At 39.2% G+C, this 15069-nt stretch overlaps 1 protein-coding gene across 1 annotated transcript; it reads right to left on the minus strand.

Moving 5' to 3' along the window:
- Positions 1-463: 463 nt before the first annotated feature.
- On the minus strand, positions 464-15025 carry trpc4apa (transient receptor potential cation channel, subfamily C, member 4 associated protein a). Its single transcript, XM_034868368.1, has 18 exons — positions 14788-15025; positions 12281-12409; positions 12032-12148; positions 11811-11868; positions 11632-11687; positions 11296-11424; positions 7789-7990; positions 7203-7388; positions 6966-7108; positions 6752-6883; positions 6594-6652; positions 6322-6507; positions 6032-6122; positions 5763-5903; positions 5483-5594; positions 3960-4072; positions 3581-3787; positions 464-943 (listed from the first exon to the last, which is right to left on the minus strand). The coding sequence occupies exons 1-18, from the start codon at positions 14911-14913 to the stop codon at positions 806-808; spliced, it is 2325 nt and encodes a 774-aa protein (XP_034724259.1). The 5' UTR covers positions 14914-15025; the 3' UTR covers positions 464-805.
- Between the last annotated feature and the right edge of the window lie 44 nt (positions 15026-15069).

Raw genomic sequence — 15069 nt, forward strand, 5'->3', positions numbered from 1 at the left:
ATCCAGAGCTAAAAAGTTTGAACACGACATAAGTAAATAAAAAATAAAATAAAAAACCTGGTAAAGAAATGACTCCCGAGTGGCTTCTAAAGTCACGACAGAGCGGATGGTTTTAGGTGAGAGGAGCCCCGTGTGATTTGTGAAACATGCCAGCCAGCCCACAAGCTACCTAAATGTGCAGAGTAGAACCAAAAAGCACCAATTAACAATAGCCATCTAATGTAATAGACCCACAGACAGGTTGGCGTGGAACACAGAGTGCGTAGGTAGTGGGAGAGTGAGGCCGGTGACTCCTGGCAGCCTTGGGACAAACTACCGACCTGAAAATCTGGGTATCGGTTTAAGCTGTGGCCATTTCCAAACCACGTCCAAGTGAAAAGAATATTTTTTTCTTACATATACTTTGTTGAATCATACTTTTTTTTTTCCATAGAATTTTGTATAGGTTATATAAAAGGCTCTATTTGAATTTCACCTAAAGCAAACAACCAAAGCAGGTGTCATTTCACAAGGTCCCTTAATTGTCAAACGATGTGGGGCGGGCATACAGGTTTCCTCCTCTACCTTTGAAGAAGAAGTCGGTAACTTAGTGAGAGGACGACAGCCAGGCAAATTACATCTCATCACGTTTGTGATGACACCCTCAATGCAAAAGGTACAGACAAAAACAGGCAAGTCTTTACACCCAGAACACAGTCAAAGTGCCTGGATGGCTCAGCGGAGATATCACCAGCTTTAGGTGTCCATGCTCCTGTGACCTTCTGCCCTGTCCCACCCCGTGCTCACTAAGTGAACAAACTGGAGGTCAATCTTCCAGCAGGTCTCTGTCCAGATCCATGTAGGGTTCATCAATGTAGCTTGCTATGGCACACAGAGAAGTCCTGTCTGAGCCCAGCAGCACTGACACAGTCTCCTTCCAGTAGCTGAAGGGGATACAGGAGCTCTGGGAGGAGAGAAAGCAGAGAGAATTTAGAACAAAACATTTTGTGACTTTGTGCTCACTATTGAAGGCTTAGCTGCAATGTCAAGTAACATGCATACTTAGCTGAGAATTTCACCATCAAATAATGTGGTAAATTAGGTTAGATCAAGGTGATCAGGGCCTTGTGTACATGTGTAAATATCTTCAGCTTTTGGGTTGTGTATATACACATGTGAAAATAATAAACATTGTTAATGTTGAAGCAGCCATGATTTCCATTTCTGGCCACTTGAGGGCAGCAGAACAAGCAAATGCACAACATTGATAGAAAACAGTTGGCCATTTACAACATTAACATTTATTTGTAGTTGTGTTGCCAAATTCTTATTAATCAGACAAACGCTGGGATTACTTCTTTTGAATTTCTTACTAGCTGAAACACCAAGCTGGGAGCGACTGAGATCACTTTGGAAGCGCAGCTTGTTGTTGTTTGCCACTTATATAGTACATGTAATGATGTGACAGTGGATCTTTGTGGTATTGTCCCACACCGATCACTACAGCATCACACTAAAAGACCATGAGGATGTAATACAAAACCAAACGTGAAGGCCCCTTCCCGCCAAAATGTCCTGGAAAATCCTAACCAGAACGGCAATTAAGTGTCTACACTACTAGGTTGATGCTGTCGTATACAACAGAAGAAAAAAAAAATATATATATATATATATATATATATATATATATATATATATATATATATATATATATATATATATATATATATATATATATATATCTATATCTATCTATATCTATCTCTATCTATCTCCAGATCAATACAGTGTAAAGACTTACTTTTTTTTTATTTTATTTTTAGAAGCAGCGAAAAGCGCCGTTTCAAAAAGGTCCTCTCATAATTGAAGGCCATCCAGAAGTTTTTTAATCCCACATCTTTTTGTACCAAAGAGCGATGTATTTGTGTTTGCCAGGTTCCATCTTAGATTGGGGCAACTTGACATACAGCTGGATCGACCAATATCAAGTCATTTGGGAATCGAGTTTGCTCTGGCAATAGAGGGGTTTACAGGAGGGCCTTATTTACTGTGTGTGTATTGGAAGACAAAAGGAGAGAAAGAAAAGAGACAGCAGAGTGGAGCCCTGTGGTTGAAATTTGTGTGATTTGGCCTACTGATGTCCAACAGCCAGATAATGCATTAGAGGTGTCACAACTAACCTTTTTGGAGAAAAGTGTATGGACTTTTCTGGCAAAAAACCTATATAGTTTTATATTTTTGTTAGTTACAGACAATGTTTTTGGTTTTCCCTGATTGCCAAAACTTTTCGAAACAATTTTCAAAAGCCAAAATTCTTAGTCATTATTGTTCCCCGTGTGATTTCAATACATTTCTGTGAGATGCACTTGATTGTGCATAACAGGATTGAGGTTACACAATCATTATTACACAAGGAGACCAGGCAAACCAAAGATGGGAAAAAATGGCTTAGACCTCAAAAGGTTAAGATGCAAGATGATATTGGAAATTATGAGAAACTAGTACACTGCCTGTTGGAAATGTATCGTTAGGAAAGAGCCGATTGCTTGGCCTGCGGTACCGCTGCTTGTAAAATACTTGAACCCCCAAATATTACATACAAAAAGGACCCAAAACCACTTAATACGCAACTGCACTGTATAGCCTGCTAATGACTTACTGATTTACCTGATAGAGCGTTGCAGATTCAGAATGTATTCAGAAAACATCACAAGGAAAATGTGGAGTAATCAGACATTATGGTCATGGACTCATGGCAGTGCGCTACCCACCTGTTACAAATGTAACACTTCAGCAGAGGTGTTAATTTTCATACAGGTTTAGTGGCTTGACGGTTAACAGCGACAGAGGTTTTCATTTGTGGGGGTATTTTGGCAACAGTTATTAGTATTGTCGTTAACACCACCCCCGGCTGTTGTAAAGTGTTCTGAATGTGGAGTCTTCGTATGACTTGCATGCCCCAGACACAGACACACGTAAATGTTTGGATTTATTAGATAGATGCAGAAAAGATTTAGGATTATTTTTGTTGTACCCTGTCCTTTAACACTTGCTACCTCTTAAGAATGGACTCTTCAGAATGATAAGTATTCTATCAAATTACAGAGCACAACTTAGATACATTTTTTTTAATCAACTCTTGTGGCCGGGTTAGCACAGTTGGTAGAGCAGAATAGAGGTGAAGAATAGAGGTCCAGGGCTCGAGTCTGACCTGTGACAATTTCCTGCATGTCGTGCCCCTCTCCCCTTTCTCCCCCAGCTTCCCTGTCCATTAAAAGGCCAAAAAGCCCCCCCCCCCCCCCCCCCAAAGAAATCTCTTGAATTTTGTTTTGTTTTATTTTAACCAATACGGCGGTCTTAACCAGTTGTACAAGCTTGTGTTGCAGACAAAAAATGTATGTCCAGCATGTGTACATATTATTTCCCAGAATGTTGTGAATGTGTGCCAGAAATTGAGTGAATGTAAACAGTAGACACAGAGAGAACTTGCATGTCTCGATGCTGACTAGCTGCTTGTTTGAAGCAGCTGTTGTAAACTTTGGTGAAATAAAGATGTATCTAATGCTTCAATTATGCTTAGGAAAGAGTGACAGCTACTTACGTTCTCCAGACAGGTGCTGTCTTTGTCCTTGTTGAGGTAGTGGCGCTGCCAGAAGCGAAGCAGGTTGTGGAAGTTGTTGAGTAGGCAGCCTGGGTACTTTTCGGCATACTCCTTCTCCCGCAGGGCGTTGAGGTAGAAAGGCAGTTTTGCCTTTCTTCTGGCCAGCATCAAGATCACCAAACTGGTGTTTAAACAGCTCACATTCTCCTGCAGGATAAATGGGATGTATGCAAGAACCAAGATTTTAAACTTTTAACACACGCACGCACAGATGTTAATTTATCTTAAAATTTTGTTAAATCTGTGAGTCCAACCATTTCTTATTCTTGAACTGTGAGTTTCTTTGAATACATGTGACAAAGTGAAAATGAAACAAGACCTGTGTGAGTGTCTGTACGTTGATGATGTTGATCAGACGGAAGAGGAAGGCCAGCCTGTTCTCAACTCTGGCCATGTAGGACAACAGGCAGCATTCAGAGAGCACCTCCACCACTAGGGAAATACAAAACACTTAAATCAGCACTTCCATCTATTTATGAACGGGAGAAAGTATTTTTCTATTTTTTTTTGCGGCATAATCATTAAATGTAAAATGATCTGGGAAGGTAACTTAAAGTCTTCTTTGACTTTGATTTTCCTGAAGCAGGTCATTGGTTGAGCCTTTGCATTTCTTCGATCCATTCAAATGGTAGTTGACCGTTTTTCGCACGTTGTTCCTTCTCTGGATGCCCTTTCAGGGAAATTGAAATCATCTTGGCTGAGCAGCCTATACATTTCTGTATTTCTTTATGTTTTCCCCTCTCCAATCAACTTTTTAATCAAAGTCAGCTGTTCCTCAGAGCAATGTGTGGAACAACCCATTTTGCCGAGTATTTTAGTGTGAAAGGCACTATAACCAGCATGCACAACATTTGCTTCCTTCCTCTAATATGGGCCACAACTGACACCCGTTTCTTCACAGAATCAATCACCTCACTACTTGAACACAACAATTCTATTCTGTTGAACACAGAATTCACAGAGTGAGCAGCATGCATATCATGACTGTTAGGTCTGATGGTTTTCTAAGACTCTAAAACACTAGTAAATTATTTGCCATGTAGAAATATCACTTATACCAAAAATATGATTTATGAGGTTAGTGATGTTGGACTGCTATTATTTTGAACACAACTGTACAACAGCTATGGTGTCTCATTTCTTTGGGCAAAACATCTGAGAAATAAATTGTTATGACTATCAAACTGTTAGCGTTACAGAATAGAAACTTCATCCTCCTGAGTGGCCTAAATATGGAGGAGCTGGTCTACCACTGCCTCGATTGGTGTGTGACTTTGGTGAATACAAACTAACCATTTATTATTAAGAGCAAAATAAATAACCTATGCTAGCTGCCAGTGTAGGCTAACATCCCCTACATTCCATAGCAACCATTTTGGTATGTGCAGGCGGCAAGCCCAGGGTAGTTCATTTATTGTGAACATTTATTAATAAAAATATTTAAACTGGCCTCGCATCTGGCTGAATGCCGCCCCTTAGCTGATATATAATCACAACATACCATGCCTTGTCGTGAGCTACTGCACAAATATACCTCGTCACTCCTTGAAGCTGCTTTTTTTTTATTTTTTTCCCCCATTTACACAAATCATCCTACTTTATATTTTTTCCCCAACCAACCAACTATTTGACAAAATGTATTTATCCTTGATTTAGCTTTTATCATACGTAAGTGCCAAAGGGCTTAACAAAACAGGAATAAGGACAGGAACAGTGCATGAGTCTAACTAGTCAAAAATCAACAAGTATTTAATTCAGAACAATCAATTATTTTAGTAACTTCTCCTTTAAGTGTTCTCCAATCAACTATTCTACATGTGTACATTTTCCATCCCTGTTTACCTTTGACATCTTCAGTCTGGCTCTCAAAGCGGTCCAATGAAAGGACAATGCAGCGCACCAGCATGTTAGAGTCCACCAGAGAACTGTTGATCTGCGTCAGGAAGGTCTGAAACTACAAAAAAAAAAAAAGAGAGATCAAATTATATCATCAGTATAGTTTAGTATGCTATTATACATACTTGATCATCGACCACACAAGCTGAGAAATGGTTATAAAATGTTATTTTGTCAGGCCAGCATATACATTTTTGTAACGCATTTAAGGTGTACACAATTATACCTTCTCTGGAGTGTTGACATATTTGTTGAATCTTTTGAAGGCATCAATGTTAAACTTCATGAGCTCTCCAAGCAGATCAAAGTAGCTCTGTAGGACATCTCGAGACGTACAGCCACTGTCTATGATGCAAAACAGGATGTGCTGTTGAGGGATGGAAGCAGAAAGTGAGTAGGTGTACAGTCAAGAGAATTCAAAATCAAGGACAGATCTGCGCAATGTGGAGGGTCTTCATGGATGATGAGTAAAACAATCTATGATTGTAGTTTTACCTCTAGTAGTCCCCTCTTCAGGAGGAACATTTGGTCTGCATAGGAAGTGGCTCCTCTGAGAAAACTTTCCACTGCCCTTGCCTGCCAGAATCTAAAAACACAACAGACAGCTTCAGCAAAGCTGTGAAAAGCAGGACTAGAGACCAATCTTGAGAAATCTTTAAAAAATAATAACAACAACAACAACAACAGAGAGCTTGATACTCCAACATGGTGACTCTTTTACAGAAGGCTGACATATCATCACCGTTATCTTGGGCTTCTTAATCTTTGGCCTATGTGATGCTGACCTAAATGACGAGTCAGGAGGTTCCCTTTTCATGACCGTGAGAAGGCGTGTGAGAAGGCCCTTCTTCCCGTCACACACTAGACTTCGGTCTGTGTTGACCAGTGCTTCCACCTCAGGGATGTTAGCCTTCATGGATATGGCACTCAGTTCATTCAGCTCCTGGCTGTTCAGTAGGAGGTATTTATTCCTAAAGACAAGGAAAACATTTTAAACAACAGACATAAAAGAAGAAAAAAAATCAACTCCCAGTTCATAAAATTATGGGTCACTTACTCATGGTGATCACTGAAGCTCTGAAGTAGCCGCAAGAACTGGATTTTGAAGGATATTTCCTGCACAAAGAGAACAGAGTGTTAATGCTTATGTTCAACTTAAATGTTTAATTTAACTGCCCAGAGCCAGTTTCCAAGGATAGTGTTGAAAGTTCATACTGGACTACAGTCGCAGTTCTCATTTTGGCCATGGACTACATGATTTGAGGCAGTGTATTTCCTCCAGATCAGCTTGTCAAACAGATTATTGAGCCCTGGGATGAGACGAAACTCTGCTAGCATCTTGTGGACCTGTGAGACACAATACAGGGTTCAGTGAAACATTACCCCGGCTTAAATCTCAAGGAGGGACGAGTTGTGTGCTGTGAAGTACCTGGTTCCTCTGTCGGCCCATAAGGAGGACACATAGCACATAGAGCACTTCTACTTTATACATGATCTCATGGACAATCTTCATGGACTGGGGCAGTCGATGTCTCAGAGGGCTGGTGGCCAGGGAACTCTCATCTGATGACTCTGGAGGTGAGGAAAAAAAAAAAAAAAATCTGTGAATCAAAGTCCATAGGATTTAAGCAGTGTAAGGAACCAGCAGCACAACTGATCGTCTCACCTGTACTGCTTTGTTCAGCCTCCTCAGTAGCCATCTGCATGAGGGCGTCCAGGACCAGAGCATTGTCTAGCCATGTGTACCAGTCCTCCAGCTCCTGCAGGAAGTTAGCTCCTGTGGCCTCAGACACCTTTCTAGTGGCCAACTTACACAGCCGCTCAATGAAGCCAGGGATGTTCAGCAGGGTTACTATTGGAGCAATAGTATTGATAGTTCACAATTTACTGATCCATTCTTTTTGCAATGGCCCAAGATACATTATAGTATGTAGTGAGAACTCTTAACTAGGGCTGCACAATATATCGTTTTAATAAACGTTTATCGGATAATAAACCAAAGTGTTCAATGGTGTTTAAATGATTTACGAGAGCAAAATATTGATTACAAGAGCACAAAGTTCTTCATAGATCTAGCATCTTCATTCTGCCCTAAAAGTGCACCAGATTTATGCATTCAACTACAATTTTTGAATATTCCTTTAGTCCTTTAATTTTTTTTAAAATATTGCACATACAAAAAAGAAAATATTGCAATGTCAGATTTTTGCCAAAATTGTGCAGCCCTACAATGTACTCTTGAGACAACCTACCCTGGTTGACCTCGGCCCGTGAGGGACTAGCATTGCTTTTCTGCTGTGCATTTTTGGCCAACAGAGTGTGCTTATCGTCGTTTCCAACATCAGGTTCTGAGATAGTGACAGATAGGATACGGCAGAAGTTGGCTAGTTGTTGTTGGTCAAAGCTTTGGACCAGGCCTGACAGGTTGGGGATGCCCTCTAACTGGATCATTTCCTGGAAAATGCAAACAAATGAACTGTTGCCACACAAAAGGCAGAAAGACATCAGACATTTAGGAAATTAACAAGTTGTGAAATTGACCCAGACAGAATCTGCTACCTACTAAAACTATAGTAGTTTTAACTATAGTTTTTTCTTCATATTTCACTTTATGGATAAAAGCTAAAAAGATATTTACCCATAAAACAGATAGAATATTGACTTTTCTTTTTCATGTTTATTTCGAGACACTTTACATATAAAGTAGGTTTGACACTATGACTTACAAGGACCCAACAGTTCTAGTAGTTCCCTCCAGAGTAAGCAACAGGGGTGAGGAAAAACTCCCTTATAGAAAGAACCCTCAGACAGACCCAGGCTCTTGGTAGGCGGTGTCTGACAGGCCGCCTACCAAATGTCTCTTAGTTGCTTATTTTAAATTATTTTAGTGCTGTCAAATGATTCAAATATGCTATCGCATTAATGTCATGGTTACCTTGTAATTAATTACATTTTTATCTATTCTAAATGTCCCTTTTTCCTTTTTGTCCCATTATTTTTCATTCATGGAAAAGTGAATCGGCTTTCTTTGAGCAAATGTTTCTTTTTCTGAGAACAAAATGTTAGACTGGACGTGCCGCAATTGTAGCTCAATGACAAAACACACAGATCACTTTGGTTTTGTCAAGGGAACCATTTGGCAACTTTTAAAATGTAAACTTTCCATTCAGAATCTTATTGAAATCCATTTTGGCGTCTCGCGCTCGCCATCCACTCAAAACTTAATGCTACTACTCTTTGGCAGGCTCGCAAGCCCAAAGAAGTGTGCGCGCCGCGTTTCTGTAGTTTTATTTCCGATCTAGCTAGATCTGGTGTGGTGTTGTAGTTTTTCTAACATTACTAGTTGTTGCAACAGCATGTGAGTCTGCTAGGCCAAAATGAATGTTAACCTCGCGATAAAAAAAATGTACGCAGTTAAAATGAGCTTGTGTTAATGGCGTTAATAACGTGTTTAACTGCCAGCATTAATTTCTTTACATTTTGTTTTCTTCCCCTTCTACATTTTTTACCACTGTTACAGCTAAGGCATAATTCTACAGAGAGTTTTACTTCTGTCATGATGTTGCAGGTTAATATCATAGGTGTTTCCATTTCAAATGAGTATAAAATGTCAACTGTAAAAATGTTGCAAAAAGTTTTCATACTCTCTCCTAAATATTCCTATTGACATTCTCTCACTGCTTGATATAAAGCAGGGAGGTGGTTTACACTGGAAATACCTTTGCTAAATAACAAAATATCAATCTGTCAAATACTACATAGAAGAAAATAAACTTCTCAAACTACTCCTAGTTGTCATCACCACCAATAAGCCTACCCCAGAAATATGAACAGTAGAGTAGGCCTTTAACAATTATTACATAATTAACATACCAAAACTTTATGCACTTAAATGAGGATAAAACTGAATATATTGTGTTTGGGGAATCTGTGTCTAACGGGTTTGGTCCCTGGTTTCCAACCGCAAGACAGACGGTAAGGAAACTTAGGAGTGATTTTTGATAGTTCCTTTAAATTCAACAAACAGATTGATAATGTTGTTAGATCAAGCTTTTTTTAACTGCGCCTTCTGGCAAAGGTAAAATCATTTTTAAACCGTCATGACCTTGAGAAGGCTGTTCACGCTTTAATAAGCTCTAGACTGGACTATTGCAATGCCCTGCATATGTGTTTCCCAGTCCTCTGTTCACCGTCTCCAACTTGTCCAAAATGCAGCAGCCCGCCTGTTAACGGGCACGAAAAAACCAGACCACATAACTCTGATTCTTTATTCTCTCCATTGGCTCCCAGTACAGCTTAGAATTAAGTCTAAAATTGTATTGTTTGTTTTTACCTTGCCCCATCTTACATTTTAGACATGCTGATTATTCGTAATTGTGGTAAGACGTTGAGGTCATCTAATCAACTCATGTTGGAAGTGCCCAGGTCAAAACTGAAACACTGGGGTGACCGCGCTTTTTTGGTTTCTGGACCTAAGCTCTGGAATAAGCTGCCCAGTGAGATGCGTATCATTACTGACCTGGGTCTTTATAAATCAAGACTTAAGACGCATCTTTTTAAAGTGGCGTTTGGTACCTAGAAATCTGATGGCACATTTGTATTGATTGTATGTTACAATGTTATTTTTTTCATTCATTATTGTAATTTTTGTTAGTGGTGTATTGTTGTTTTAAATCTGTGGTTTTATTTGTTGCGAAGCACTTTGGTTCACTTATCGGTTGTTGTAAAGTGCTATATAAATAAAATACATTTACATTAACATAATTGTCTGATCGGTGATTGGTAACATTAGCTAGGGTCCTAAGGTGTATGGCTGTTGATGGTAATTGTCAATTTTATGGTAATTTAAGCAAATGTCATCAAACATTCAGTCAATTCAGTGTTTTATGATAATAAAAAGGCGTGGTTTACTTCATAGGCTATGTACTTGTGTTATTACATTATCTGGGTCACATAAATAACCAAAAGATGTATCCTTGGATTCATTCAAAAAAGAAAAAGACAAAAATATTTGACTGAAACGGGATTATAATTGTTAATTTGCAATTATTTCTGAGATAATTAATTGTACAGTTTGTTACAGTTCTACAGTAGAGAACACAAAGAAACCCAATTTATAAAACCTACATGAAACACTGGCATATAAATAATTAAGTCATTGTAATTTCTGAGGAGATGCTCAAGCTACAAATAGAGTGTCTAAAAGCCTCCATATGTAGGCACTACAACGCCTTAGTGGAGTTGCATTATTCATTCAACATTAAGAAGACTTAGTAACAGACATATAACGTCTGGGTTCAATAAAAATAACCGGACAACAGGGTACCAAATGTTTGTCACTGAATCTGGTAAATTACAAAAATGTCACTCTACAAAGCCAAGCAAACATAGTGATATGCGTTTTAAAATATATAAGAATATCAATAGAAATTCCAGCAAAGCACAGAATGATTCATAAATCAAGACATGAGTCTGACATTTGGGTGTTCGTAGCTCTGCCAGGCAAACTCCTGGCATACGAGTTGTCTGGATATGGACAACAGAGCCAGCAGATAACAATACATGTATCAGCAGAGCAAAGATTAAAAAAGTATTTTCACAGAAAAATTAAGAGTCATAATTACAATTTCACTGACCTTTAAGAAACAAGTGCACATAAAGCTCCCCTTTACAAAGATTGCTGGCTTGCCAAATGTGTCACAGCATAAATCATTAAGTGACTTCATAGCATGAGGACTCAATACAAGTATAACTCTGACCTTTTTGACTCCAAGTATATCTTCAATTAGTGTAGCAGTCTGTAGGAACGTCTTCTTGTTTGTCATCAGGGTGAAGAGAAACAGAACAAAGTCATCCCTTGCTGCCAGGCTCTTTGTGACCCCCTCTGTCTATGAATTAAAGAAGAATATGTGCATTTTTTTAAACCATGCCCATGCTTTCAGTAAAACTGATCCTGTTGATCCTGAGACTTTGTAACAGCCCAAACCAACTGCAAGGAAAATACTTCCTACTTTTACACATGCGCTAAATAGAAACAAGGTATAATGCACCTCTGACATTTCTCTGGAATGTACAAAATGTAACCGGATACTTACACATATACAACAGTTGTAGAGAACACTAAGGCAGTCCTTGACCAAGTCATCATTCACTGTTGATACAAAAACACAGACATTAGACAAACTGCCAGAACAAATTATTAAATCAAAATCAATGATCACCTAAAAACGTGTTAACTTCCAAATAAAGCAGACATATTCCCATCACTACTTACTGTTGGCTTTTTTCTTCTGCATAGTTAATGTGGGTCTCATCAAGAGCTCCACAAGCAGCTTTAGAGAACAGAAGACAATAGTAGTCAGTGCTGTGAGCAAATATTGTATTTACATTTAAAGTGCCTCTGTGTGAGTTGTACCACATGACGACTGATTCTTCAGAGGTAACAAGCTTCTCTAAGTCCAATAATTACAGAGCATCTAGTAATGTCAAACTTACATTGACTCCACCAAAGAGGTCAAAGGTGTACGTGTTGGGAAAGGTAGATTCCTGAGCGGTCTTCCGGTCCTCTGTGACAAAAGACATGGCCTCCATAGAGAGCTGGGATGATAGAACCTGACAAAAACCATTGTCAACATGGAATTTACATCACCCAGGTTCCAAAGTAAAACATTCAGCAACAAGTGGTTAAAACCAGTAATTGTACAGCCTCATTGTTGGATGGACTAGTGATGTGTGGCTAGTTACCTTAAGAAAGCTGTGGGCATGGGAGAGGTCACTGTTGGGATGGCTGCTCTCGTAGAGCCTCTGCAGCAGAGTTGGGATGCCATGCCACTTGGCCCGTTTATCTCTCTCCTGGAGCAGGCCTCCTGGGAGCTAAGACACAAACAGAGGCAACCTTAAATAGTGAAAAATGGATGTAATGTTATTTGCATTAGCATTCCCAGGTGTTTTTGTTAGTACTAGTGGATGTCAGGTTGCAATCTTGAGAAAAATATACATTTTATTCTGGTCGTAATAGCATTTTTCTTATAGGAGGAAAGCAGAGTGTGCTTTCGAGTAAAGAAAATATATGCTGTCTACATCAAGAGGTCCCGGTGAATAGAAAGGTTCTGTCTTCTTTGCAACAAGCAGGTAGTAGACCACGGCAACTGGGAGAACAGAAACCAAAAAACAACTAAGCAGATTCTTATGTCACCCCTGTAATAACTTAAAATTGTAGGACAAGAGTCCTGGCCTGGCTCAGTCATTGGGTGCAAAAGTATTTTGGAGCAAGTCCATAAGGTGCAGCCAAATCTTAAGGCTGACCCTACAGCATGCCGGATGTAAGCATTGGTGTTCTGTGTTAAGTTATTCTCATTTAGATTAAACTCTTGTGGGGCATTCTGAATTGGGCTTTTTGGAAAGGTCCCAGATGAGGTTATTTTATACATATAGTTCTGTATTTATTTACTCTACAGTAATGTGTTTTTCTGCCTAGTTGTGACTGCAATCCTCACTGTTGAAACCCTTTTAAAAAAAAAAAAAGAAGAAGCTGGAATTTAAAGATATGCATGAAAGATTACATGATAATTCCTCACCTTTCATGTCAGAAGGCTGAGATCTTTTGACTCTTGTGCATTTACTCCTAAAACTAATGGGTTGTTTTTTTGCAAGAGAGACACATTTTGTAAAATCTGGGGATCATTTCCTCTATACATGATCAGCAAACAACCCAATCCTCCTACTGCCATTGTATGACCAAAAACAAGAAACTCAAAATGTAGCATTATACCTTTGCTCATTCAAGATATTGTATATTCATTTAAATCCTATGGCTAAGGCATAAGAGGCCATTACTATCTATCCATTTTAAAAGTTAAAAAGAAGGCTGACAACTCTTGCAGCCCAAAGAAAACTAAAAAAAACTGATTTCAGAGTTTACAACTCTTACTTGATGAGGAAGTAACTTTTACTTTTTGTAACTATTAAAACAAGTTTATAAAACACATCTGCTTTTCATATTGAACGAATGCAGGGACATTTTGCGTCCCGCTTGGTTCCCTCTCCAAGTACCAAATTGTGTTAAATGGTTAACAGCTATTGTCATACTAACGAGATGACCACGGGACGCCTTCGCAAAAGCCTTCCATGAGTCCAAAAAGCACTGACATAACACATGTGGTCATTATGACAACTGCCTAGACAATGAGAAGTCGTTTAATACTTGTCAAATTCTACATTTTCAAGGTTATCGGGGATATTTTTAGACGTAAGGTTTGCATCATACGGATATTTCGCTTCACCACTGAGACATGCGACCATAAAAACTGGCAGTCAGCAAGAAGGCAAAACGCACGAAATTGACTCTTATAGGAATACATGTTTTCACCAGCTTCGCAATTTAACAGTTGAAGTCACAAATGTGTTTAGAACTAAGTGAAAAAGATACAGGGGCTGAATGTGTGAAAATTTCAAGACAGATCTGTGCTACGTTCATATGCATAAGCAATGCAAAAATCAAAACAGTTAAACGTTAAGTCAACTAACGTTAGCGTTAGCCTTATCGAAAGTAACGAACAAATAGGCCTGTATGCTACAAAGTTAAAATAAATATAGTATAAATGTTTGCTTGCGTGGAACTAAAGACTAAACTTGCGAACTTGGCCGAAGCTGTGGCCTTACTATTTATGGAAACGGTAAAGTTAGTTATGGCTAGCTAGCTGGCGTTTAGTGTGTCGTTACGTAATCACCTGAACTGGCTTAACGCTAGCTAGCTAATGTTAGCTGATGTTACACCGTAACAACAGCAAACATTATAGCCATGGATTACGTGTTTTAAGAGCTTCTGAAATTGAACTACGGGCTCCCTGGAGAGATTTATCGATAAAAAACAATAACAACCCGTCAATGCGCCAGTTCTAAGCGTTTCTATATCGTGGTTAACCTGGCCGATAATGCTAAGCTAACGTGGGGCTAACAACAAAAGACCCACTTGAAGAGGACCTTGCTTTATGCACTTGTAGTACTAACGATATTTGCCTTGTCAGCGAGCAAATATTATTGTACAGAACTCAATGGCGTAAAAGTTTAAGGTTTTAATTTTTAAAACACTCTGTAATGTTCGCGCTAGCTGCAAAACAAAAGCTGACAGGGACAACTGGATCGCCAGTCAAGTCTCCTGGACAACGTCTTCGTTTTCAGGGTGGACTCTGAACGCAAGTCCCTGGTCTTTCAGATGTCTTTACCAACGAAACATGCATCGTTTCTCTTACCTGTGTCCCTCGACTGAAACCCTGACCAGTTATTTTACTAGTCGTGAACTTTGTGACGACATTGCCGTTGCAATTTCTTCGTTTTCCTCCAGTACAAGGGGACTCAGACCCCAGAAGCGTCGCCATTATTTCTTCTTCCTGAACTGAACTGTTCGGGCAGGAAGTGGAAGGCTATGATGAATTATTGGAGGTAATTAAGCGGCATCTGGTGGCAGAGAAGCACACTCGGCAAGAATCAAGTAGGGCCTAGCTTCAATGATAAACACATATATAACGTTAGGC

This window comes from Etheostoma cragini, chromosome 4 (genome assembly GCF_013103735.1).
Source record: "Etheostoma cragini isolate CJK2018 chromosome 4, CSU_Ecrag_1.0, whole genome shotgun sequence".
Classification (NCBI taxonomy): Eukaryota; Metazoa; Chordata; class Actinopteri; order Perciformes; family Percidae; genus Etheostoma; species Etheostoma cragini.

What these genes read in the sequence shown, in the direction of transcription:
- trpc4apa (XM_034868368.1), bottom strand. Translation starts at nt 14,913, where the DNA reads ATGGCGACGCTTCTGGGGTCTGAGTCCCCTTGTACTGGAGGAAAACGA. An exon ending in GTTTCAGTCGAGGGACACAG is followed by an intron (nt 12,410 to 14,787) that starts GTAAGAGAAACG and finishes TTTGTGTCTTAG; the next exon opens with CTCCCAGGAGGCCTGCTCCA. An exon ending in ATGCCCACAGCTTTCTTAAG is followed by an intron (nt 12,149 to 12,280) that starts GTAACTAGCCAC and finishes GGTTTTTGTCAG; the next exon opens with GTTCTATCATCCCAGCTCTC.